Source organism: Seriola aureovittata, chromosome 12, assembly GCF_021018895.1.
Source record: "Seriola aureovittata isolate HTS-2021-v1 ecotype China chromosome 12, ASM2101889v1, whole genome shotgun sequence".
In the NCBI taxonomy this organism is placed as follows: Eukaryota; Metazoa; Chordata; class Actinopteri; order Carangiformes; family Carangidae; genus Seriola; species Seriola aureovittata.
The window spans coordinates 15,999,329-16,025,351 of NC_079375.1; the positions used below are offsets into that span (position 1 = coordinate 15,999,329).

The 26,023-nt window shown below is 42.4% G+C and overlaps 1 protein-coding gene across 3 annotated transcripts in view; it reads left to right on the forward strand.

Moving 5' to 3' along the window:
• The window catches only part of LOC130179492 (ephrin type-B receptor 1-B), a 159,857-nt gene that overhangs the window by 123,029 nt on the left and 10,805 nt on the right, over positions 1–26,023 (forward strand). For 2 of the 3 annotated variants that reach the window (XM_056392505.1, XM_056392504.1), the window contains exons 7-12: positions 5,072–5,234; positions 7,718–7,826; positions 8,860–8,924; positions 13,606–13,794; positions 14,948–15,195; positions 16,512–16,727. In XM_056392505.1, the coding sequence (XP_056248480.1) occupies positions 5,072–5,234; positions 7,718–7,826; positions 8,860–8,924; positions 13,606–13,794; positions 14,948–15,195; positions 16,512–16,727 (990 nt within the window). The remainder of the gene's footprint in view (positions 1–5,071; positions 5,235–7,717; positions 7,827–8,859; positions 8,925–13,605; positions 13,795–14,947; positions 15,196–16,511; positions 16,728–26,023) is intronic. The other variant, XM_056392506.1, reaches the window with a different exon arrangement.

The following is a 26,023-nucleotide window of genomic DNA, read 5'->3' on the forward strand; positions in this document are numbered from 1 at the left end:
TTTTCCTCTGAATACTGTAGGGAAATTGGTTATTTTGGTCCCAGTAAACATCGCATAATCAGTATCATTGTAAATATGTGCTTGTTTAATATCCACAATCCCTGCAATAATGCTGTTATGTAAGATGTTGCCAATAGTAATGTTTCCAAAAAATAACAAAAGTAAAAACCCAGCCTTCCGCCTACAGTGGCAGTTTAGGCGGCAGACAGAAATGATTCAAAAAGACACTTTAACAATCTCACCTAAAAGCTGAAGTGAGTGCTGCTCTAAACAAGCTTCACTCCCTTCTTCAACCCACCTTCTCATTACAGAGTAAGTGGTCCCAGGACCCTGTAAATTGGGAAGCAAGATGAAATGAGTTAAAGGTTTGTCAGAGAAAAAGTAGGATAGCATGCTCTCGTTCTCTCCATTTTTCTCATACCCCTTTTCCTCTGGTTGCCTGAAAATTTGGGGAGGGTGGAAATAACTCAGCATAGCGGAGGTCAGGCCCTCCATTAAGGCTGGGGCAGAGCAGCCACTGGCTCTGGTTACTGATGGCTTTGTGTGTGTTGGTGTCAGAGAGAGCGTGCGTGCGTGCATGTGTGTGTATGTGTGTGTAAGTGTGTGTGAGTGTGAGAGAGCTTGTGGCAGTGTTTATGTGGAAGTGTCAGCAGCAGTTCAGGTTCAGTTCTGGATGACAGCAGTACTGTTATGCTGCAGAAATTCGACTTTACAGCATGTCACCAGAATCTGTAGCATACTGACCGTAGCACCATCTGCATTTTTGGCACTCTGAAATCACCCTTTTATTTACATACAATTAGCAATTCCTCAGAAGAGAAGCCAGGAGAAAGTATTTATTATTCTTTTCTTCTCTCCCTGCCAGCTTTCACGGTCGACCACAACACTTTTGTTGACACACACAGATGTTGTACAGACTTTTAATGATTTTTAATGGAACCTGTGAAAAGCAGGACTTGTGTTGAGCTCCGTCAGTCCCCCAGCAAGGGTATTCACATTTCCTCCTTCAGACTCCACTTCTTCTCTCCCTCTTTGTTTGTCTCCTGCCCTGCTCACTCAGGCCTCCTTGTCAGTCTCCAGGTGAATGGAGTGCATACAAAGAGTCATCTCAAAAGGAGATGGCCGCAAAGACTAAGAAAAACAAACTGAAAGAGCTGAAGCAAATAAATTTCCCTTTCCCCATTTTGATTCTTCTCACCCCTCTTTTACTGTACCTCTCTCACTATTTGTTTAGACCCATGGCTTTGCAGAATCACAATGAGAGGAAGATCATTGTTTTGTTTTTTTTTGTTACTGTGGGGTGATTTAATTTGTTTTAATATTATTTTAGTTTCTTTATTTCCCAAAACACTTAAGAGGCTTTAATGGTATTTAATATTAGATTTTATCACCGTTGCTTTTCCATACAAAATAATTACCATTTTCTTTACCATTTGATTAGAATTCATGAGGTTATGGTAATTATTTGCATTTGGAAATAAAACCCATCTAGTCTCTGAGATTTACATTGTTCCCCCCCTCTTTTCCTTTTTACCTTCGGCAATATATTTTAATCAGGAGTATTATATTATGGGAGAAATTTCTTTCTTTCATTTCCATTTTACAAACATTATATTATATATCATATATAATGTTCCTTCTCACACACACCCCCACTCTTCCCCTTTGTGTGTGTGTCCGTTATTTGCATGCATGCAAGTGTGTGAGCCTGTGAAGAGGACACATGGTATCCCATCATGTCTGTCTTTGTGCCAGGTGGCCATGCTGTCCATTTTGGGTACTTGGCAGTTTTTGAAAAACACAGACACACAAACATAGGCGCACACACACCCAAGCACACACTCACACACGCGCACACATGCACACACACAGACACACACACACACACACGTGTCAAGTCAAGTCAAGTTAAGTCAAGTTTATTTTTATAGTCCAATATCACATATAATGTCTCGGTGGCCTTTACAGGCCAACAACAGTAATGGGTTTTGACTGAAAGACTCACCCAAAAAACCTGAGGAAATAAGGAGGAAAATGGCAGAAAGTGGCAGAAAGGAAATTCAAAAAGATCTCCCTCTGCAGACCGCTCACAGTGGTAATGGTAATTGGTAGGAAATTGGCAATTACAAAAAATGAATTGAAAGTTTAAACAAGTAAAAAAAAAAAAAAAGAAAAAAGAAGAGAAGTCCAAGTATTGGACTTCCAGCAATCCAATATGATTATAATAGGTCCAGTGCTAATGTTGTAAATCTAGTAACTGTAGTCAATCCTATGAAATGGGGTCAAATGAAATATATCCAAGTAAGCCCAGTATCAGTTCTCAATGTAGTTCCAAGGCCAAGTAGCCAGGTGGGTGGGGTACAGTAGGTTATTGCACATAGCTAGCTCATCTGTTTTTACAGATGGGAGAAGGAAGATTTATTAAAGCTCCCTGCCGTAGTTAATGTAAAAGAGTATGAGTGTGCTTCACCATCATTCAGAACATGTGACTCATCTGGAGACAGGAAGTAATAAACAGTGTTAATTAAGATGGCCCAAGTTTGTTTCAGTGTTTTTACTGAATATTGCAGAGAGTAAATTCCCCGCAGTGCTTCCTGTCTGTCACTCCTGGCAATGCATTTGATTGGCTGCTCTACCATCTGCCTTCCCACCTGCAACTCTGTCTTTATTTAGCAAGTTAGGGTGTGGTCCTCCTAATCCCCATTTGACTGGCAGCAGGAGAGGACCTCTCGTGGCTGGAAGTCCCTCCTGGCATGGCCTTTTATTGGCTATCCCCTAACCTGCTGGAGTGCCAAATGCCAGCTCATGTTTAAGTGGCAGATGTGTGTGTGTGTGTGTGTGTGTGTGTGTGTGTGTGTGTGTGTGTGTGTGTGTGTGTGTGTGTGCGTGTGCGTGTGTCACATAATCCCCATTTGACTGGCAGCATGAAAGGGCCTTTCCTAGCTGGTGCTCCCTCAAGGGATGCTCCCCCATTGGCGGTTTGCCATCTGTCTGCTCACCTGTCCTCCATTCAAGCAGACGGGGGTGTGGTCCTGAGAAATGCTGAGTGACTGATGGCAGGAGTAGGAAAATCCTGACCCCAAGTGGTCCATGTGCACTCAAGCATGTCTCACACCAAATGAATAGGTGACTACGGTCCTGGTCTCTGATGGGGGAGGGGGGTTGTCATGTCTTCTGCAGCTCTTTCAAAGGCACAAGTTGCTGCTTTGATACGAAGTTTCAGAATTTTGAGTGTTCGTACGCAGCACATCAGAGAAATGACAGATTGTGTGATCTAATGGACAAAAGGGCTGTGAAATGATTAAACTCCCTAAACCAGTTACATCCAGCATCCCATTTATAAACATCTCTTTCCTCTCAGAGATAGAAAGAAAGCCTGTTGGTGCGATGCTCTCCCATCCCAAGCCCAAACATTTGTCTTCATCAAGCCCGGAGTGTCCAATAAGAGCTAATGTGATTGCACACATCATTGTGTGTGTGTGTGTGGGAGGGGGGGGCGCAGATTTCATAGCTGTGTTTACCTCGTCTGCTCAATGACGGAGCAACCGGAATGATTCAATTACACCAATCAGATTGGATAATGATTTCGATGTGGGTTGCTTCTGCCTGGAGTTTCTTATCGCTTCCTGCCATCATCTTCCATCCTCCTCCTCCTCCCTTCGCTTCCTCCTTTCCTATTTGCCTAGCTACTTTTTCCACTCCACACTGCTGTCAACTCAGATTTCTTATTCATACATGTATTATAAGACGTAGTCCGGTGTTAGACAATAGTGTGTTTACCAAGCTTAAAAAACAGCCTGCCTCTATTTACACTGTTTCACTGACACAGGGAATTTTGCCCCTTCACTTTCAACTGCCCCCCCCTTCTCTACAGAATGTCTGCATCTAGCTATCAGCAGCGTGCAGCAGTGGGTGTAGTGTAGGTGTAGTCTTATTTTCTGGCTGTCATATTCACTCTGGGTTATGGGAAGGTGACAGGCCTAAGTAATTACTGATTCCTCATAGCAGATACCTCCAGCAGGCCCCAAACTACACTGCAGCAGACTGCCTGACTGACTCTCCTGAGCCTGGAGGGAGAGCGACTGAGATGCAGGACCTGGAGGGCAGGTCCCATGGTCCAAACCATACATTTTCATAATATATGCATGAACAAACGCATATATTCATAGTGTACATCCATACAGACCCACATGCATGTCTGTAAGGGTGAAGAGAAAACGCTTCAGTGAGAACAGTGCATGAAAAAAGAGGCCGAAGACCTAAATAGAACATTGCAACAAACAGCGATTGCACAAAGGATTTTTTAGCATTCCCTTTAATGAAAAAATAAAGCGCTTTCCATGGGTGGGCTTGGCCTACCGTCATATTTAAAAAGCAACCTACTTTAAACAAGAAAACAAGAGGATGCAATGTTCAAACTTCTTGCTGTAATTAAATCGCCTCGTCTGAAGAGACAAATACACAATGTTATTCTATTACTGTTAAGAAGTAGCTATGGCTCTTTCTAATTTGCAAGAAATGATTGCCTTTAATTATCAAATTGTGTATGTGTGTTACTGAGTGAATGGGAGTTATTGTGTGTTTGTGCGATCGGTGTGCTTTGCGTGTGTGTTTTAATGTGTGTACACTTGCTGCGTTTTGTATTTGAGGTTGAAACTGACCGAAGCCTTGATAAAAACATAATCTTAAACATAATCTTTAAAAGCGTTTGGCTGTCCCTAACTGTTGTGCACTGTCTGTTCTGCATCTACTCTGCTATCTGCTGTTTTCATCCGTCCTCTGTCAGTGTGATTTATCAGAAGTGCACTATATTTCCACTATCTCTGGTTTACAACAACTAAAATATACAGCTTAAACTAATTTCCTCCAATTGGACCACATTGCCCGTCCTGTTTCCTGAACATACAATGTTTGATAAGCTTGTTTGTTTTTTTCTCTGTTGAACTCCTGCTACCACCACCGGATCTTGTTTTACCACAATCTTCTCAACTCTGCGATTTAACACTTTCCTGCTGACATCCTCTCAGTAAGTCATCTCTAACCTGCTCCCTGTGTCCATTGCTCTTTGCAGGACCATGCAGAGATTAACTCCACCATCCTGCGGAGCCAAACTAACACTGCACGCGTGGAGGGCCTCAGGCCGGGTACAGTCTACGTTGTGCAGGTGCGAGCACGGACTGTGGCTGGCTTTGGCAAATACAGCAGCAAGATGTGCTTCCAAACCCTCACAGATGGTAAGGATCGCCGAGCCAGGAGAAACAGCTCTCTCAGTCTCTCTCTATCCTTCTCTGTCTCGCTTTTTCTCACATACAACCAAACTCTTTCAAACACTCTTTGTCTCCCTTTGTATTTGTTGTTGCAATATTATAATTATTATTAGTAGCGGAGATCGAAGGGAACCGTGATGTTTGATTGCGCTTCCATTTCTACAGCTAAATTAATTCCCTTCACAGTCAGGTTGGAGTGTGTGTGGGGGTGCTTTGAATATGTAAAACGCTGAGTGTCTTTTGTTTGTGCAACTAACTGTGTTTGATCCAAAATGCTTAGCTAATTGGTTTTTCACCCGGCCCTTCTGTTGCTCGAGAGCCGTCCCAGAATGCATAGCTGTGATTAGTAGTTGATGAGATAAATTTTTTGCCATGTGGGGGAGGGGCTTGGATTGTTGGAGAGGGAAGTGGCTGAAGTGGGGCTTGCAACACCTGCTACGCTGGCAAGGTTGTGGAACTATATTTATTGGTGGAAGTGCAAGGAGATGTGTGTGTGTGTGTGTGTGTGTGTGTGTGTGTGTGTGTGTGTAGGGAGTTGGTGATGGCGGCTTCGCATATCACTTCTTCATGAAGCACTTCTTCATAGACTTGCCAGGAAGTGAAATGAGTGCTGAAATGAACACAGTATGATTCAGTCTGGATGGGTTTAACCATTTGACTGGACATGTGTAACATTCACAAGATCTGCTAAAGTGCTGCCTCACTGTGCCGAGCTGGACTATGAGCCTGCTATTCATGTATGGCTGTAGTTCATAATGTGTCAAAGACAGGGCTGACATTTCCACATCGTATTGTGTTAATGAAGATTACGATGAATGTGGCGGTGATGATCTTGAGGGAGGGGAAGATGGGAAGGATAATAATGATGATGAAGGTGATCATTGTGGCTATTTACCTGTGCAGAGCAGATGTAGTGGTGCAGTCATGGCCCCTTCACTCCTTCCGACGTTTGCAAATTATCATCCCCACAAACACATATGCATGCACGCGCGACATTCGCTCACACAAACACGGTTTATGGTTCATCCGTTGGCTTGCTGCCATAACACAACGTTCATCAAGGCAATTAGCAGCAGACGCTAGAGAACTGCCGACAATCACACCCACGGCTCCACCTCCTGCCCCTCTACCAGGCTCCTCTTCCCCCCCATTGAGCCGCTCCATTGTCTCATGAAGGCACTACCTCGCCACCCAACCACCGTTCTCCCTCCATGTCTTTTCTCAAAACATATAATCGCTCGTGTCTCCCTGTCAGCACGTTTTATTACAACTCCACAAGGTGTCCCTTTGCCCCCTCTGCACACTCAAATCACGCATATTTGTGAGCAGTGCAGGCTTGATTGACAGGTATGATGAAAAAGAGGTGATTGGTCCATCTTTAAGGTGACTGGTGTTACAGTTCTCCATTTCTCTAATAGGCTGAAGCTTCAAGAACTAACTGATTGTAATAGGAGCCTGTTTACCGCTGGAACAGGTAGCTGTGTGATTTCTGGCTGTCAGGGGGGAAAGAAAATCACCATTCTCATATGGGTGGAGGGGAGATTTGATCTGGACCTCTTGCACCTAATATGCATCAAAAGAGAACAGGAAGACTCCCAGGAAGCTTGAGTAGCTGGAACATCATTCACACTGTTTGCTTGAAACGTACTTGATAAATGTGCAAGTTAAAAGAGTGAGCAATTCCTGTCACATTGACTTTCCTCATATATCCCAGCTCTTGCACTGTTCCGAAGATGCATTAGTTCTCCCTTTATCACTTTAATCCAATAGGCCCATTCTACACGGGGGATTGAATTTAGAAGCTGCTGATTTGCCTGCAGCATGCTAAATCGTGCATTGCTTTAACCACAGTGTTTGCTGGTGCCAAAGTCATGGGAGGGCAGGGACACACAAAGATAACTGAGGATTCTGCTGTGTAGTGGTTTTAAGCAGGCATTTGGGCTGTCCTTTGAACTACTGGCGGCCTGCCCTGGATATGCACATAAAACATGTTTGGGGCCGTGTGTGTGTGTGATTGGCAGTGGGTGACTTCCTTTTCAACACCTGCGAAACAACATCCCAAGGTGCATTTTCTTGTCCGTTCATTTCTGACAGGTGTGGCAGAGAAGATTGAGAGGTCCCCCCTTGCTCTTTCTAACCATCACTTTTATGCTACTCTCTCACTCTCTGTCTCTCTAGTGGGTTATCAAACACAGTCTGTCAGTGAGTCTTGCTAAAGCTCACTGGATTTCAGTCACCACGTCTCAGCAGAGAGATCTATATGTTTTCTTTATCCATCAGTACAACCGGTCTAACCATTCTGCTCTGCCTCCTCTTCCTTCTGTCTCTCCCTTTACCTCCCAAGCACACGCTCACATACACACCTCCAAATAAAGACAGTCATGGTCCTTAAGCCTTACCTAAGCCATTCTCAATGTCTTCCCGTCTGTCTTTCTCTTTGTGTAATACAGATGACTTCAAGTCGGAGCTGAGGGAACAGCTTCCTCTGATTGCAGGGTCAGCTGCAGCAGGAGTGGTCTTTATTGTTTCCCTCGTTGCCATCTCCATCGTGTGCAGCAGGTAACCACATTTTCGTTTCTCTGACTCTTGTAATACATGCAGACGCTGATGACTTCATCGCTACATTTGTCCCTTTTCAGGCTCCCAACTTTTATTTCCTCAAGAGCAAAATAGCAACACAGCCAGCCTACTTTTGCCTCTGTAATGACAACATATAGCAAGTATCAAGAATAGTGGGTGGGCATAATAGCATGAACACCATGCAGTCCAATACAGTATCCTTCCTACTCCCCTTTTGCTAATAACCATTGGAAGACAGATAGCAACATTACATGAAGACAGATTTCTGTCACATTATGATGGATTGCCCAGTTATTTAATCAGAATCTGACCATATAAGAGTACGTGGCACATAATATGTTAAACTAAAATTCAGCACAGCTATATCTGGAAAATGTGTTTTAAAATTACTGACATTTTGACTGCATTAGCTATACAGCTGAATCCCGTTGTCATACTTAGGAACATATGTGAGCTTCTTACGCATATTCTTATACAGCATTTATTAATAGCAATCAATTTGATGGAAAGGAAGGCCAAATTGACGTACTTGAAATGGAATATTCAATTCCACAGAGAACTTAACAATTACTACTTTGCCCTGTTAACTTACTCAAGTCAATTCAATTTAATATTGCAGCAGTTTGTCACATTGTCACACTCCTATCTTGCTCCGCTTTAGATATATGAAAGTCAAATTTTTCGCAGTGCTGTTTGCAACTTTGAGTAAGCAAAGTGTTCATCAAACAGGCCAGGCTCTTTTTGATGCTGAGGCAGAGGAGACAGATGAAAAGCAGAGAGAGCCTATCAAGGTCTAATTAAAAATCAGCTCATTTTCATAAACTCCATTTGCCATTGCTAACCCTCTGCAACTGATTCAATTTCAGCCACGTCATTTTCAGACCATACAGAGAACCATGAACAGTAGCAAGGCCTCGTTTACACTTCCTTTCATCCTGTCATCTCTCATGCTCTCTCTCTCTCTCTCTCTCTCTACCCCCCCCCCCCCTTTCAATAATCATTACTCCCACAGGAAAAGGGCATACACCAAGGAGGCCGTGTACAGTGACAAGTTGCAACATTACAGCGCAGGAAGAGGTGAGTCCACCCTGATACTTAGAGCTCACATTAGCCGGTGGTTAGGTTTCTGTCCCACATTTTGACCCCATATGTTTATTTCTCTGTTAATTAAAGGTAGAGTAAGCAATGCTGGAGAAAGACTGTTGATAGTTGAACTCAGCAGCAGCGATGGGGAGATATTAAATGAATTTGATAAAAAAAAGTATATTAGATTCCAATCACTTAATCTACCTTTAACATATCTCACAAACTACTGAACAGATTTTTTTCAGTGTTTGTGAAGCACTTTTACCTTTTTATCTCATAACTCCTAAACTCTTTTTTTTTCTTTTTTTTTTTTACCACTTCTACTTCAAATTTGATCTAATCTTTAACAATTTGGTGCATAGAATAGTTGGAAGTACCATAATGACAGTAATAATGGTGATACAATATATTCAGTTGTGTTTTAATACACCATAAACTGCCCAATTGTTAAAATCAGAAATATAGAGGATTGCTGTGTCTAGCTGGAGGTATGTGCGCTCACATATTTTCAGTCATATCCATTTCCTTCTTTGTCCAGTGCGCTTATGCTGTCACATTATGTATAATATATGACATATGCATGGAGCATGTACTCCTTTATAATACGTTAATGAAAAAGAGGCTAGGTAAAAAAAAGAAATGACCTCAGGTAGCAGGCATCTGCAGACGTAAACGACATTTTCTTTCCTTTACACAATGACACTGACTGACAGTCATCTCTCAGGGCTTTATGATAGCCGTGATTGAGTCATGTTTTAAGCACTCCCTTGGCGCTGACTGATGAGGGGAAGGAGCCTGGAGGGACATGCACTCTCACACACATACACACAAAAGGGTGTGTGTAAGTTTTTCTATCTAAAATGAAAGCCCTATATCCTGCCGACCTAGCAGTGTGAACAGGGCCTCACTCGAGGGGATAGATTTTTGTTGAGCCGAACACAGCAAAGCGTTTCAACACAGTTACTTTGTGTCACAGCTACAGCAGTGGCAGCCGGGGGCTCATTAAAACTGCTGTGGGCAGAAGAGTCAGTTTTGTCACTGGCTATCTCTGGAAAAACCAAATGCAATTAACATAAGTGGTTAAAGTAAACAAAAGATCAGAGACGCTTGCAGCCCTAATCATCAAATAAGCAATTTGAAGTTGAGAGGAAATAAAACTCTGATAAGGGATCCTATTCATAGGTTTATTACTTCAACCTTCACATCTCCAACACTCATGAAGTAATCCCCCATCCCAGGATGCATTGTTTTATTCTATTCTCTCAAGATTTGACTGACAGTTTCGTAATTACAGTATTCAACGCAACAATAAAATAGCGCCGCTCAGCCAATTGTTTTGGGTGAATCTCCAAAAAATGTGTCGCTGGCTTTCACCCAGCTGCTTACTGTTCCAGCTGCTGCCACACACGTCAGGTGATGTCTCCTCAATTCCAGCCCACCTAATGTGACAGGCTTCTAGACTGGGGATGCTGCTGCATACTGTAAATTCAGTAGTGCTGCTGACGGGTCATGGTTATATCTAACCTAACATTTAACATTAAACCAAACATTGGGCGGGATGTAATGACCATCAGATTGGAACAGACGCATCATTCCCGTGGAGAAATAACCTCCCTAAGAGCCAAGGGAACTTTATTTCTTTTTTGTTTTAATTGCCCACATCAGCACATTATCAGTATCACCAGCGTTCATCTACACATCATATTACACACACCTCACTGCATTTGAGCATTTACAGTTTTCCTCAGTGTATCTATTCCCTTTTCCTCTTTTACACACACCAGCAGACAGTCAACATCAGCTAATTAACAGAGAGACATTTCTGAGCACTGCATGTTTACTGTATGCCCTAATGCTTCTCTATATATGACTACCAACACATCTTAAATCACTTACGTTCCAACCCTGTTTGTCGCTTTGTTGCTTCAGCTGTTGTCTGTGCTTCAACATCTGGTGCTCACACTGAATTAGAATGGGAAATTGAAATTTAACAAATATGTTTATGCTTCAACAATTTCTTTTTTGTTCTATCCACTGATTAAACATACATACATGTGAATTCAGAGATTTTGCTAAGGCATAAAAAGAACTGATGAACATCAGTAGGTTATTGTGACATTTGCCTTTACCCTTCATCATCTTCATCTTTCATCTTCATCAAGTACAATGGGTAAACCCCTTTTTTGGCTGAGCAGAATTTTATCTTTCACAAAGTGAAGACTTGCAGAAGGCACCACATGCCTGATAAACCCACACAAAGATTTTACTGCCTGTACCAATGTGACTGTTAATCCCATACATTTTTTAGATCCCTTTTGTGATTTCCATACTAATAAGCCACACTGTGTGTCTGACAAATGATTTTCTGACATCAAACGAAGGATAATTAGTTTGTATTTAGGAAGTAAACTCAACTCATTATATTCACAGAGCCTCGGAATAGATTTGTGTGCATCTTGGACCGACAAGAAATGGGAATATATTCAGTATAGGCGTACAGTGCCCTGCAATTCTTTATGTTAATTTCTCCAAAGTGGATAATTACATAAAACATATAATTGCTATCTACTGAAATTGCTAAATTACAAATACTGTCAAGCAAAAGGAATTAGAATAAATTATGTTGCCTTGGTGAAAGCCTAACACATGAAAAAGTTCCTTTAACTTAAAAAGATGAGCATTTATGAAGCTACTGCTTCACTTACTGACAATGCTGTTTGTCTTTAAGCAGTATGTAAATTCTGTGTAGTAGGACCAGTAATTTGATTGTACCCGTAGCCGGTAATAGATTAATATAAGCATTACTGCCGTACAGTTGATTTGTGGATACATTAGGGCCATTCAGTAAATGAGCAGGGAAGACTAATAGCAGGGTAAATGCTGGACATTGGTGAAAATAACAGGGTTAAGTGCAGCACTGTAAACTATCATTTGTTAATACCAGTCAACTAAATACTCTTAACTGTTTGAGCTATTGTGTCATAGATTAGGGATTTTGTTGAGATTTATAATCCAAATTCCCTAAATTAATGAGTTTGTCCACTCAACCATTTAATTTAGAAAGGTATGTAATCATGGTATGTGTTATAGGCCTTTAAATCATTGCAGCAGCAATGCTTTGTCTCCCAACAGGCTTGTTGTTTTATATGTTGGGTAAAAATAGAACCGACGTTTGGACACATTTGCTTTATACACTCAGATGAAGGACCTATGAAATATTAAAGGAGGAATTTATTTTTTATCAGTTGGCCATAAAAAGATGGGTCCAGTTAACCAGGTCTGTACCATAGGGAGGCAAAGAGATAAACTGTTTGCATTTTAAATTATACATGAAAATGGGCTCCGAACTGGAGAATTGGAAAATAATGGGTTTATGTATGTGACCATGGATGTGCGCGCACATGTGATTGAGATTTTGAGTGCGTTCTCCCATGTTTATCGCTGTACTGTATATGCTCCCCGCTGAGATTTTGAGTCCCACCCAGCGATGTTGCTGAGTGAGTGGCTTGACAACACTTGTAAACAGAATGACTTTATGGAATGCAAAGCTGTAAACCCTCAGATGGATTAACCTGAACCCAATCTGTATGGAATCTCTAATGAGCAATTACGTTCACACAGGCAAGGTTCAAGGCAATTAGTGTGGTAACTAGAATCAGCTTTTAGTCAAGAGCGAGGTGAGGCACCTTGATCCCTCCAAGACCAGACCTTATCCTCCTGCTGTCTCTTGAGACCCCTGCCTCTCTCTATGTGGCTTGTGCAAATGAGCGGGCACAAATTGACTTGATGGAAATGGGTTTATTCCAATCATGGCTGCCAAGGTTTTGACTAAACAGCTCTGAGAAAGAGGGCTGCTCTTGGGTGTCAGTGTAGAAATGATGATTTTACGTCTGTTTGCCCGCTTTAATGTCTGTCTTGTGGCAGTGTGTATTGAATTTGTTTACAAGTGTTTTTCAGCAGTCCCCCCTACCCGGTCTGTCGACACAGAAAATTTGTCCACCGTTTGCAGACAGCTCCAGTCTGTGAACTGAGCTCACCTATCGCCGTGCGGCATAAAAAGCTAGTTGATAGCGCAGTGGTTTTATCTCTTTATGAGCTCCTATAGGGAAAGGCTGTTGGGAAATTGGTTCTACCACTATCAAAGAGCAGAGACTGCTAGGGTAAGGGATAAAAGGAAAAGAAAATCTGTCTACATTTACTCTTTCTATATACTCTCATCCCTCCCTCTATCCCTTCATCTTCCCCCCTCTCTCTCTGTTTTTTTTTTCTTTTCTGGCCTCTTTCCCCCTTCCAAGTACTGAATCATCAAACCACCATTTTTTTTTTGTCTGCTCTACTCGTAACTGGGGCTGCACCTATAATCCTCCACCTATACTATTTAATGCATGCAATGTGCGTTGATATTCATTTACATATTCTAGTGCTCCCTCCTGTCTCCGAGGAGGACCAGAGAGCAAATGGAGTTGTCATCATTTACAGCTTTTGAGAGCTTGTAGTGATTGTAAGTGATGCTGTGTCACACTGTGATTTAAGCTGCGCCTTGAAGGGCAATTGTATTCATCAACCATTTCCACAAGACATTAGCCAGAGAGAGAGAGAGAGCGATAGAAAGAAAGAAAGAAAGAACAGTTTCTTCTTCTGGAAAGCTCATTGAGCACTTTGGTTGTTCTAGAACTCTCTTTGCGAGCCGACATGTCTAACTGCCCCTCCCCACTGGGCTGCCCGACCCACTTCTCAGGCTCTCCGGGGATGAAGATCTACATTGACCCCTTTACCTACGAGGACCCCAACGAGGCTGTCCGAGAGTTCGCCAAGGAGATCGACGTCTCCACTGTCAAGATCGAGGAAGTCATCGGTGCAGGTTTGGTGAACGCTTGCACTTATATATGTACGTGTATGCACGCTGAATGTGAACGTGGATTGCTGTATTTTTATGCGTTATTTCTGAGTTCTTGCGTGCAAACAAGTTTGGCCTGAATCTTTTCAAGGTCGTAAGGCCCAGCCCTTCTGGCAGCCACATGAGATGGAAACATGTGAAGGGCCCATGTCAAGTGCACAAGCAGTATATAGGCCAGCTACCCTGGGACCTAATGGCATTAGACAGAACTCAAGCCTTGAGGCCTATTCCCTGTGCTTCTCTGTTTTGGGATCCTATTAGAGTTGCTCTCTAATATGTTCTACCTTACATCATCCCTTACTTACATGCAAAATAGATGGTGTGGTTTTCTTTCCTTGTGTAAGATTTACCTCTTTTGTATTGTTAAAATATCTGTTTAAATTGATGAACAGATAATTAGGGTCTGATTGCTTTGACGTAAATCCTGAGCAACTGGAGGCTAAAACAGTTTCAGCAACAGTCAAACGTGTCTTTTACCCTGGGACCGAACGCACCTTTTTTTTTTTTTATAGCAGGGATGGGCATGCTGATGCCATATGTGTTGGATCATACACAGGCTAAAATACCCCTGGTAATGAGACTGGGCCTTTAATAGCTCCTGTGGACTGGCCTACTCAGCAAGCTAGGTGTGAGGAAGTGACAGAGATAGGATAGCGATAAGGATGCAGGGGGACTAACTAATTAAAGATTTCCGTTTTTGTTGATTTCACTGTGTGGCGTCTCTGCAGGACACCAAGGTGGTGATAATTAATCAAAAGAGTTCCAGATATTTAGCAGATAGTGCTTGCCTGTTATTCTTTGATTGGTGACTATGAAGACACTTGGCAGGCTTTTAGGATAGATGACTACTGTGAGTCAGGGGAGCCACACTGTTAAGAATATCTTGAAGGAGCAACATTAGATGAGTATTGGACAACGCTCAGTATGCTTGAGGTAGACTAAGTCGAGATCTATAATAGCTTTCTGGGTAATATTTCTGCCAAAGGACAAGAGATGCAAATAAGCTTGATAAATAAATAGATTTAGATCTAATCAAACACTACTAAGCATTTGTCTAAAAAATAGATCAGTTCTTGACAGAGCAGCCACTGTACATCTCTCTCTATTACCCTTATAGGTGAGTTTGGGGAGGTCTACAAGGGCCGTTTGAAGCTGCCCGGTAAAAGAGAGATCTATGTAGCCATCAAGACCCTGAAGGCAGGCTACGTGGAGAAGCAGAGGCGGGACTTCCTGTCTGAGGCGTCAATCATGGGTCAGTTCGACCACCCGAATATTATCCGTCTGGAGGGCGTCGTCACAAAGAGCCGTCCTGTCATGATCGTCACAGAGTTCATGGAGAACGGTGCCCTTGACTCCTTCCTCAGGGTGAGTGAAAAACATATGTACCATGTCATACAAAGTTGGAAACAGTTACATGGGGTGTTCATAAGTCTTATTCACGAGTTCAATGGAAACGTTGCTTTATGGGACTGAGAAGCTAATTGGAAATTAATCGTTAAACAGTCTAACAAAAGGAGTTCATGCGAAGAACCCCTCCTAATACAAATTGGAATGAGCCTTCTTAATCTATCCAGTGCCAACAGAGAATATGTTTCATGACAATGAACGCGATTTAAATCATTCTTAATTTGAAAATTTCCACACTAGCTGGCCCTATCAGCCTTTAATTTCTCTATTAATGCCTGGAACTATTAATGGACTCCTCTCTCTTTCTTTTATAGTCAGGATTGAGCAGACATACATCTTAATCAATATTCAACTCACTTTTTTCCCTCCTTCAATCTCATGGATTGGTGTTCTATTCCACTTTGATCTAGGGTGGGTTTAAAGGGGCTCTTTGAAGTTGGCTTTGCTAACCGCCACATCCGACTTGTGTTTCCATCGATCTCCCTTACCCTCTTATTTGTTACTGTGTTTCGGGGTTCAAAGCATGCTCTTCAGAGCATTCACACAGGGATAGGGGCACCATATGTGGATGTTAGAGAGATAGATGCCCCCATGTCTGAATGGAACAATGCTCTAACACCTACAATGAGCATTAATGGGCTCAGAATCTATTTTTGTTTATCTAATACAAGAATGCTCTTCCTGTGGACATTAAGAGGATTTGAAATGCAGAAAAAGAGCTCGAGATGGCAATTTTTTCTTATGGCAAAGTGTAACAAAAGAAAAGATTTAAAACAAGGGGAAGGAAAAGAACATGAACCTGTAATAAGTCAATGTAATTACTTTTGTTGAAAAAAAAGATAGCTTCAAGCTGAAATAGCCGTTTGTCACTGGGTAAGACAACACATCAGTTTGTGCTAATTTTGGAGGAGAGTCCCACTGGGCAGCCTTGATGCAAACTGTATTTTGGAAGACATTAAAACTACATCTTGTCTGCATAATACAGTAGAAAATAACAAAAACATCTGATTTATTTTGCACAGTTTTTTCCTAATAGAGAGTCAGATTCAAACAGTTGGTATTTTAAAATTACAACATTCAAGCCTGGAATTTTTAGTCAACATAGTATCTATAATTCAGTTATGAACCAACATAATTAGTTCATTATCATTAAAAGCAGATATGTTAACATTTGCTGAAATCTCTCTATCCCCCAGCTATTCTCATTTATGTTAATCATGCCAAAGATAATATCTAGATAACCGTTTTCATTTGTATTCCTCTCTGTCCTCTAGCAAAATGACGGTCAGTTTACAGTGATCCAGTTGGTGGGAATGATGCGTGGGATCTCGGCGGGGATGAAATATCTCTCCGAAATTAACTACGTCCATCGTGACCTGGCTGCACGAAACATTTTGGTCAACAGCAACTTGGTGTGTAAAGTGTCCGACTTCGGTCTGTCCCGCTACCTACAGGATGACACTTCTGATCCCAGCTATACCAGCTCTCTGGTGAGTACTTGCAGAGTTCATTTTTTATTCCGCTTGAGTGCCATGGATGCATGTGATTTAAGGTGTGTGTAGGAGTGCAGTCAGTTTTTTTTATTGACATCTCCAGCAGTCGCAAGATCCTAAAAACCATCACCTACCAGTCTAATCAGTTTTGCTTCTATCTGACACTGTCTCAATCTTTTTGAAGGTCTTAGAAACCTTTCACCTTTTCAGTGCCTTTCATTTTATATGAGCTGTCTCTATCCTCACCCTCGTCCTCCTTCCTCTTCTTTCCTATACTCTGCAAGTCACGGACCGGAGGTCTGTCACATCTTCATTAGTGTGGAGACAAGCTTCCTCTGGGAAGGCTCCTCTCTCGTTGACATGCCCAGAGTGCAGAGAAACCAAAGGGCATTGCGGCCTCTCAAACTGACAGCTCCCACCCCCTCTCTCTCTCTCTCCCTCCGTCCCCTCTCTCACTCCTCATTCATTATTACTGGGGCATCATGGGAGGCTTTGGCTCCTCATTAACTCATCCACACTACAGATCTGTAATTATTAGCAGCCGTCATTAGTTCATCTTCTGCCTCTCCTCTTCCTAATTCAAAACACACACTTACACCCTCACAAACACACGGTGGAGGTCATTAGGACTCCTGGCATGCCTGAGTTTATAAATGTGATTTTATTCGAGTGTGTGTGTATGCGTGTGTGTGCACGCACACATATAAGCAGTGCTGTGCACAGGCATGCTTGTGTGTCTCTCTCTGCATGTGTCAGTTCTCACCTCATTGACTCTGCTTTGAGACTTTGGTGCAAATGACCCTGTTTAGCTACCGATGTATCACGGGTGTTGCCACCTGCACTTTGTTGACAATAAGTTCTTCTGCGGGCAAAACTGATCAACACAGGGCAAGGACCATGTCCCGATGTTATTTAACTCAAAGGTAGATTTTTTTTTCTTACATACAGAAAACTATAGACTTACAATAGCTATACATTTTTAGCCATACACTTTTTGTCCTGCAACTCACTAAGCCATGTCTTGTATTTTACCTCTCCTCCTTTAATTTTGGGTTGACAGCCCCAAGTGGCTCGACACAACCTATTCTGCCAGTCTTATCTAGGAGTAGAGGTTTTCACTTGTTTCATAAAAACGCCTCGAGGTGGTCTTTCTGGACATGATTCATTCTATACACTGTGAATGCGAATGAATACAACTATGAACTATGAATACAATAGGAATATATTATGCTATAAAAAGTGCCTATTTTAGGAATGGCTTCAGAGGTATTTCAAGACATGCAAAACTCGAGATCAAAAGCATGCAGTCAGCCTGTGCGTCAGTGCTACCCAGGTACGAAAAGAGACTTCTCAAAATAATTTGTCTTCATCTAAATATAAAAACACAACAATGTGCTTTATATCTACTTTATTTCCACCTTTGTGGTGAGGCTCAGGCGCAAACTGCTATCTGTCAGAATTGTTACTTTAGGTCATATTCAGAAACACACATTCACAACATACGGTGTAAGCCCAGGGGAGGCTACCGATTGGCAGGAGATGGTAACCCAGGTGTGAAGAGGAAGTGTCATAGGGGCCAGAGGAGATATGACCTCACATTGGTTTGGCCGAGAGCTAATTGCTCCCCAGGAATAGCTCGCTTTGTATGCTTGACCCCTGTGGTTAAACCTTGCTGAATGGGTCTTATTTAGCAACAAAGAGGAGCAGCACCTCTGCTGTCGGCGCCGCTGAGCTTGCTAATAAAACCGGGTGGAAAAGGTGGGGACTGGATTATAGATTGTGGTCAGCATTCTAATGTTGTTCAATGCAAACAAAGTCTCCTTGAGGACATTATCTGGACAGTCAATAGAGCAGGTGAGGTATGAAGTCTGACCCTCTTTGATGTTAACACACTCAGCTTTCTTTGATGGTGTGTTTTTTTTTTTTTTTTTTTTTTTTTTTTTTTACTGTTCGAGATTTTTAAAACAAGCATGTCAGAGCCTGGGCTGTGTTTCCCTTGAGTGCTGCCTTATTATCATAACCATCCACATGAAATCTTCAGTACCGTAACTATTTTTATTCCTTTCAAATCAAGAGAGCTGTTACCTTCACATCCCACCACATACTGAGAAGCTTATTCCATCAATATGCCAGTTTTTTTCGTAAATAAAAGTTAATGTAATCAGCTTACACTTGAGCACAGTTCATAAAGACTCGTCGTCCAGATCCCGCTTCCCCCTAAATTTCTGGGGAACAAGCAAACAAGCGTTTTTGGGGGGAAGTTGGGGTCCGCAGGTCACGTACAGGATCCTATACTGTAATTAAACTATGCGTGGTGCCCTTCACTACATGACCTCTTCAGCTATGACCTGACACTAACCGATCAGCGGGGGTGGGGGGGGTGGGGTGGGGGGGTGGGGTGGGGGGTGGCGTGGCAGACAAGGCCGAGGGAATCAGGGAAACTAAATTGCGCTGACGTGCAGTGATTTACATCGCCATCGACCTCCTCCTCGAGCAAATTAATCACCTCTTTCCCTCTAATGCTTTTCTAATTTTTCCCTGCAATTCTAGGCACACCAATTACCAGAGCCTGTGGTGTGATGCTGGATGTATGGTTGGGAGGACATGCTGGTAATTGTGTTAACCCTGGATGTGGGTTCATTCTGGAGCAATGTTGTGGAGGTTTCAGACAGAAGGGGGCTGTCCTCCCTCTCTGTTGGCCGCTCACCAAAGTCGTGATTAATTAGGCTCACAGGACAATGCTCTGACTGCACTGGTCTCGCTAAGGTGATGTGTGCTAATTCAGTTAAAGACTTTAAAGACTGTGTGTTTCTTTGTAGCGGTGTTTTTTTTTTTTTGCATTTGTACTTGCATAGCTGTCTCATTACATACACATGGTTGCGTGGTTCGGGAATTAGCCCACGGGCACGTCACAAACCCCAGGTGAGGTGCGAGCGACCCTGCTTACCTGACAAAGGAAAGGATTGATTTTTGAACACTTGGCTAACCAGGAAGACTTCCATATTACTCTCTTTATTCACCAATCCATCTATCTAAGGAGCCATCCATCCATGCATCCATTTATCTATCTTTCCGTTTCCTCAAGCTGTCCACTTCCTCTCCTTTTCAAGGCTTTTCCCGGCGCAACACGAAAGGCGCATCGGAACAGCATACTCAGTGTAGATGTGACGAATGATGAGTCAAGCCGTTCACGGCCAGGATGGGTCGTATGTTTTACTGTGTGTTTTGCGTTCACGGGTGAGTGAGAGTCAGAGATCTGGGTGTGGTCCGCAGGGTTTAATGCGCAGTTTGTGGGCAAAAAAAAAAAAAAAAGAGAGAGAGAGCAAGTGGTCGATAGGGACTATGTGTGTGTGGATATGTTTCCAAAATCTGGCGTGCGGGTATAGCGTGTCAAGTCTATAACAGCTTAGACAAGTGATGTTACCCTTTCTATTGAGTGTTCATGCCCACAGGGCCACAGTGAGGAGGGCAGGTATGGGTCAAGAATTTCTGCTTATGCCTCAGCTGACGATGTGGGAAGGCTGTCACTGCCTCGCATGTCAACAGAATATGTACTGTATGTTGTGACTGAGTGGGGATGTATATATGTGTGGTATGTGTGTGCTGTGTTTCTGGGTATGCACACATATGCCCCCAAGGTGTCTTTCCCTGTGTATGTATGTGTGTGTGTGTGTGTGTGTGCATGTGCGCGTGTGTGTGTTTGTTTGTTTGTGTCATTGAGGCTGAGAGGGGTTGAAAGGCGAGGTCACACAGAGCCGGTAACAAAGCTCATCCGTCAAATCCCTGTGACCTGAGTGACATTCTCTCAGCTCCGCTTCAGTGCTCACACTATGTGGACCTTGCTGTTGTTTCTGTCATTTGTCTGTTTTCTATTTGCATCCTTTCCCCCTCTCTCTGGCTTCAGGCCCATGCACTTTTTTTTTGGCTTGTCAATTCAACTTGTAGTGAAATATTTATGCACTGAACTTAAAGTTAAGGGGGCAGAGTCCCTGAGTAAACAAGAAGTGAAGTGGGAACACATCTATATGGACCAGGCCAAAAGCAAACAAAGGGACTTTCTTTGAGATTATTTTTTTTCTGACATATCACATTTATATGAAAGTATAAAATACAAAATTTGACTATATATTAAACCTGTAACAGTATATAAACCAATAAATCCTTTGGGGTTGTTTCCATGACTTCCCTCCGAGCATGAATCCCACCCCTAAATATCCCCATTATCACGGCTAATTTCAGGCAAAAACACAAACTACCTTACACAGAGATCAGATTGAGCGAAGTGTGTTTAAAGGAAACAGTTTTTTTCCACAGAGGCGATAATAGAACTTGCATTTCAACTATAATTACAGATCACACATTCACTGGCAATTCATAGATGTGTGCTTCAGTCTTTGTAATTACTGATGTTGGAGGAGTAAAGATTAAGATAATTTTTTTTTAATTTCTCGGTATAGGTGAGGAGAAGATGCAATCCTCCGATTCTCTTTGATGCTGCACAGCAGTCATTCTCCCTCTATAATTCAACAATCAACAACTGGGTTCACTGTAGGCTATTTCTGATGTTCAAAAACAACCTGTGTATACACATTCTTTGCTCAAGCTCCAAAACAAATGTCTGCTCTTATATTTTGTCGCTGGAACAGCACAAGTTCTTTTTTCTTTTTTTTTTTGTTCTCTCTCTCTGACATCTACAAAAAGTTGACACCTGGATCTGGATTCCATCAAGTCACTCACATGTGACGTGCAGTACAGATACCCTGCTGTTTCCAACTATCCTCTTTTACCTTGATTAGCACATACACATGCCAGGCACTTACTGTCATCTATTAGAGAGCATGTGGAGAAGTTTACACTCTCCTGCACACAGATCATCACCCCCTCCTCCCCCATAAGTGTAAGCCACCAGTGCAGTGACCAAGCATGATCCTCAGCTGGCTTTCCACCTGAGTGTCCTGCTCAACTGGAGGCACTGCAGCTGGGAACTGAACCTTCATTCACACTCATTTATAATCACAGCGAAATCCTAAATATCTCACCTTACCCCACCCACCCACCCTCCGGTCTGTTTTTTATCTCTTGGTTTTGTTTTTGAAACCAATTAAGATATTTCCAGGCTAATTTTATTCAGACTGTAGAGTTTAATTTGTTCAGTCTTGGGGTAAATGTAGCAGCAGAAAAGTATCCAGGAATGGAGATGAATATGGAGGAGGTCCCGGCATGAAAGAGAGAGCAACCATCCAAAGCACTCCGCCTTGATTTATACCTTCTGTCATGTTTGCCGGAGTCAGTATAAGGTGGGCATTGATTTGCCATCTGTGGCTGTTGGACTGCATTTGCATCGGAGCAGGATTCACAACGAAGTGGCTTGTGTACAATTAAATCAGAGAGAGAGAGAGAGATACCTTCTCTGTTGGTGAGGCTGTGTCTCCATAAAAAAAAAAATACTTTACTGCAGAGTCACAAAAGGGAGATTTAATTTGTTGGTTAACCAAAGCAATACCTTCCAAATAAGAGCATCTGTTTTTTTAAAACCAATTTAAGAATAAATAGATAAATAAATAAAATGCTAACATGATCATTGTTTTTTTCATATTATTCTCATTAAAGCAGCCTTCATAACTACGTTCCCAGTAGCTTTAACAACATGCGGAACAAATGTAGCCTCAGCATTAAAGGACAAATCTACTACTCAGGCTGTGCTCCAGTTTGATAAAACCGTCTGCAGATGTAATTGCCTATTTTCCACAACCTGTGGAGGAAACATGGGGGCAAGGTCACCCTCTGACATTAGCATGGAATAGTACAAGTGAGACGGGATACTTGCTAGGTTTAATTTGATGGTGCCCGCAGATGCCAGACATGTTGAAGTCTATTGGTGCAGATTCCTTGAGGGAGTTTAATTTTCTGTTTAACGAAACACAGTCAGGTGCTAATGATGTTGGGGAAAGGGGATAATTAATGGAGTAAATAATAAAAAGACAGATGATGCTTAAAGCTATGGGAGTTACAAAAAAGTAATAGGTGGGTCTAAAAGCTTTCTGAGAGATGTCTAGATGGGGTTCAGGTTCATTTAAACAAATCTACGAGGTTAGGTTGCTCCAGCACTTTCACCACTGTGTGACATTGTAGGGGCACAGTCTTGTGCAATATGCTTAAACCAGAGAAGCTTTACAACCGGCTGAAAGACATGTACCACATTGATTCAAAATGAGCCCAGAAATGGCATAACAAGGCCTGTGTTTTGTGTGATATGTGTATGGATTTGAGGCATTGAGGTGGAGATGAACATTTCACTCTATAATACTGACAAGCTGTTAATGTTTGCCACAAGCTGTGCTTGGCCATAACAGTAAAATATGCGGGCTATACGAGCTGTCAAATTAATTTAATGGTAGCAAAAACTTTTACTGTAATTTCACTATTCTCACCTAGTACTGACATAAAACTTCTCTGTCCTGCACTAGATCTCGTCTGCCAAGCTAAATTGGTATTGTTTTCCTCCTGTGTGACCATAGGTCTCAGCACACTTTCTAAATAATAAGGAATAAATGAACCATATCATTGAAATAGTGAAATATCTCTTATCTTCCTTGCTGTATTGTCATGTAACTGGATTTCACTTCCTTGCAGAAATTATTTTTGAAATGGGATCAGAAAGCCGCAGACAGAAGGTTCCTGGCAATATGATGCATATGTATTTTAATCTTGATAGTGATTGAATTTTTTCAGAAGTAGAGCAATTATGAGAGACTATTCTGGGCGTACAGTAGACTTTCCTTCCCCCTCTGTTATCTTCCAATGCAGTATGGAGAGATTTTTAGAATTCTTTGTTAATCAAATCTAAAAACAAAGACCAGGACAGTTTTTAGAACATAAAATAAAACTTTGACAATTGCTTCCTTCATGCATGACTTCAGCGTATATATGGTGAAGTCTTTTTCTCCGTCAGACATTCCCATGGGTGTTTAAGTCACCAACATCTCTGAAACTGTCCACCTTTCTTTGTTTTTTGTTTTTTCTCTTTCTTGTTCTATTTTACTCCCCATCTCTCCGTGTCGCTCGGCCTCGCTCGGCCTCTTTCGGCCTCTCTCTCCATCTCCTTCACTCTCTTTCTCATTCTGTTTGGGCAGACATCCAGGGCAGATCGTTGCTCTCAGGATTTCATTAAAGGGATGTTGATGGAGCACTCTCCCCAGCCTAAGTAAATGTGCTCAAGTCCATTTGAGAGCGCATTGTTTGGAAATGGATTACTCAAGTTTGAGGGGTAAAGGAAAGGAGAAGCGGGAACGGGGGGGGGGCTACATATTTGACTTCCAGATGAAGGAGAAAGTTTATTTGGAATCTCTAAATAGCGTCTGTGAAGTGAAAACAAGCCCATACACTGGGTGCTTATTTTCCTAGTTACAGTAAATTTATCTGAGAAGTTGCTGCATGTTAGTGATGACTGTTATTGTGCTCTGACAGGTATATTTGCTCTAGATTTGACGTCATTCTGCAGCAGCATTGCCAGTGACAGTCTACATCGAGGTAGATGACACAGTTGTAGATGCAAAGCTTAAGTCGCCGCAAAGACTCGATAGGTGTTTTCATATGCTTGCAACGTGCATCAGTGTCTACACACATACATTACTGGGCCAGGGGAACATAACAGACACCAGTACGTACATAATTACCTTGCCACATGTTTATCCTTCATCTGGCTGTCACAGCAGCACACTCGTCTCATCATGACACCTTTTAACCTGACAGTCCCACCACATCTCTGTTGCACTCGCTCTCCAGACGTACCGCTTAGTTGTCACAACTGGTCACAACCTGTCACAGGCAGTCACAGCCAGGTGGAACCAGTCATGGACTGTAATCTCATTCTGGTGACATAAGTATGACAGCACACTCCTGTGTCTGCGCAAGGTTTTGTTGTGGATGGGAATTCTGTGTGCAAACATGGCCGGACGTGTTGTCCACACGTATGATGTGGGTAGTAACATAAAGAAAAAAAAATCATGTCACCAAGTGGGGAAAGTGGGGGGTAGGGGTGGGGGACTTTTTGGACCATACATGGAAAGGTATCTTTGTGGCACATTCATTTCAGTTTTTCACACTATCAAGGGCGTTCTTTTGTTCTTCGTAATTCCAACATTTATCAACCAGAAAATAGACCCATCCAGTACTTTTTTGAAAATAAGGCACTGTCACCCACTTTATTTATTATCAAGAGAGTTTTGCTCACTTGAGTATCACTTGATATCAATACAGATTACTCCTTTCAAGGCCTGGAAGTTCTGCAGCTGCAGTGGCTGCTGTGCCACGGTCTGGTTCATCCGCACAAATTGTGAGATAACTGCCCCTGGTAATAGAAGTGTGTGAATACTCTTTTGGCTGCATTATTTCACTTCAAGGCAAACAGAAAACAGCTTGTTCCTTTTTCAGTAGCCGGCACAATATACCATATCCAAAGAGCTCTCCCCATGCTTCGAGGCTTCACAAAGCACTCGCGCCTTTGTGTTGACATTAGGTCTGTTTTAATTCCCGTCATCACTTCTACACCCCCCCCCACCAACTCATTCCTTGTGGTATTAACAGTCTTTCTAGTGGAAAAAAAAAGGCGCCAATACTTCTTATTATGTTTTTGCCTCCTTCCCTGCATGCATGAGCTGTTCGGCACTTCATGTTATTAAAGCAGGATTTTGGCAGAGCTATCACTGGCCCACAGCAGTAATTACTACAGGTTTGCATAGCTGCCTCTGACTCACCCGCCTTGGAAATGTTATTACTAAAGTCTCTCTCATTGGGGTCGCAGAGGGAGCTTCTTGTGATCCTGCGTCTTTGCTCAGGCTATTTCAGTGACACTCAGCTCATATCCCAACAGGGTCCCAGGGCGTGAGACCAGATGTACAGGGCAAACAGGGAGTAATCAAGGAATGACAAAGAGAGGCTGTAATAGTGTTTTGCTTGGAGCAGCTATTTTTTTTCATGTTGTTCTGCGTTTATTTCATTCGTTTTTCATCTTGTGTACATTCGTCCAAACAAAATAATTGACTCGAAGCATCGCCCCTGACAGTGTGACAGATGAAGAAGAAGGGGATTGGCCGTTTTATATTTTCGTAGGGAAGACATTTGGCTTGTATCTGTGTAGCTCCATTGCCCTCAGACAAAAGAAAGGGCAAGAGAAAGTGTCCTGGGGTCTCAGTATAGATGAAACGATTCAGATATGAACAAGTCTGAGATATGAGAAAAGCATTCGAGTCGCTGGGGCATAGATAGCCTTCATTCAACTATTGATCTGTTGC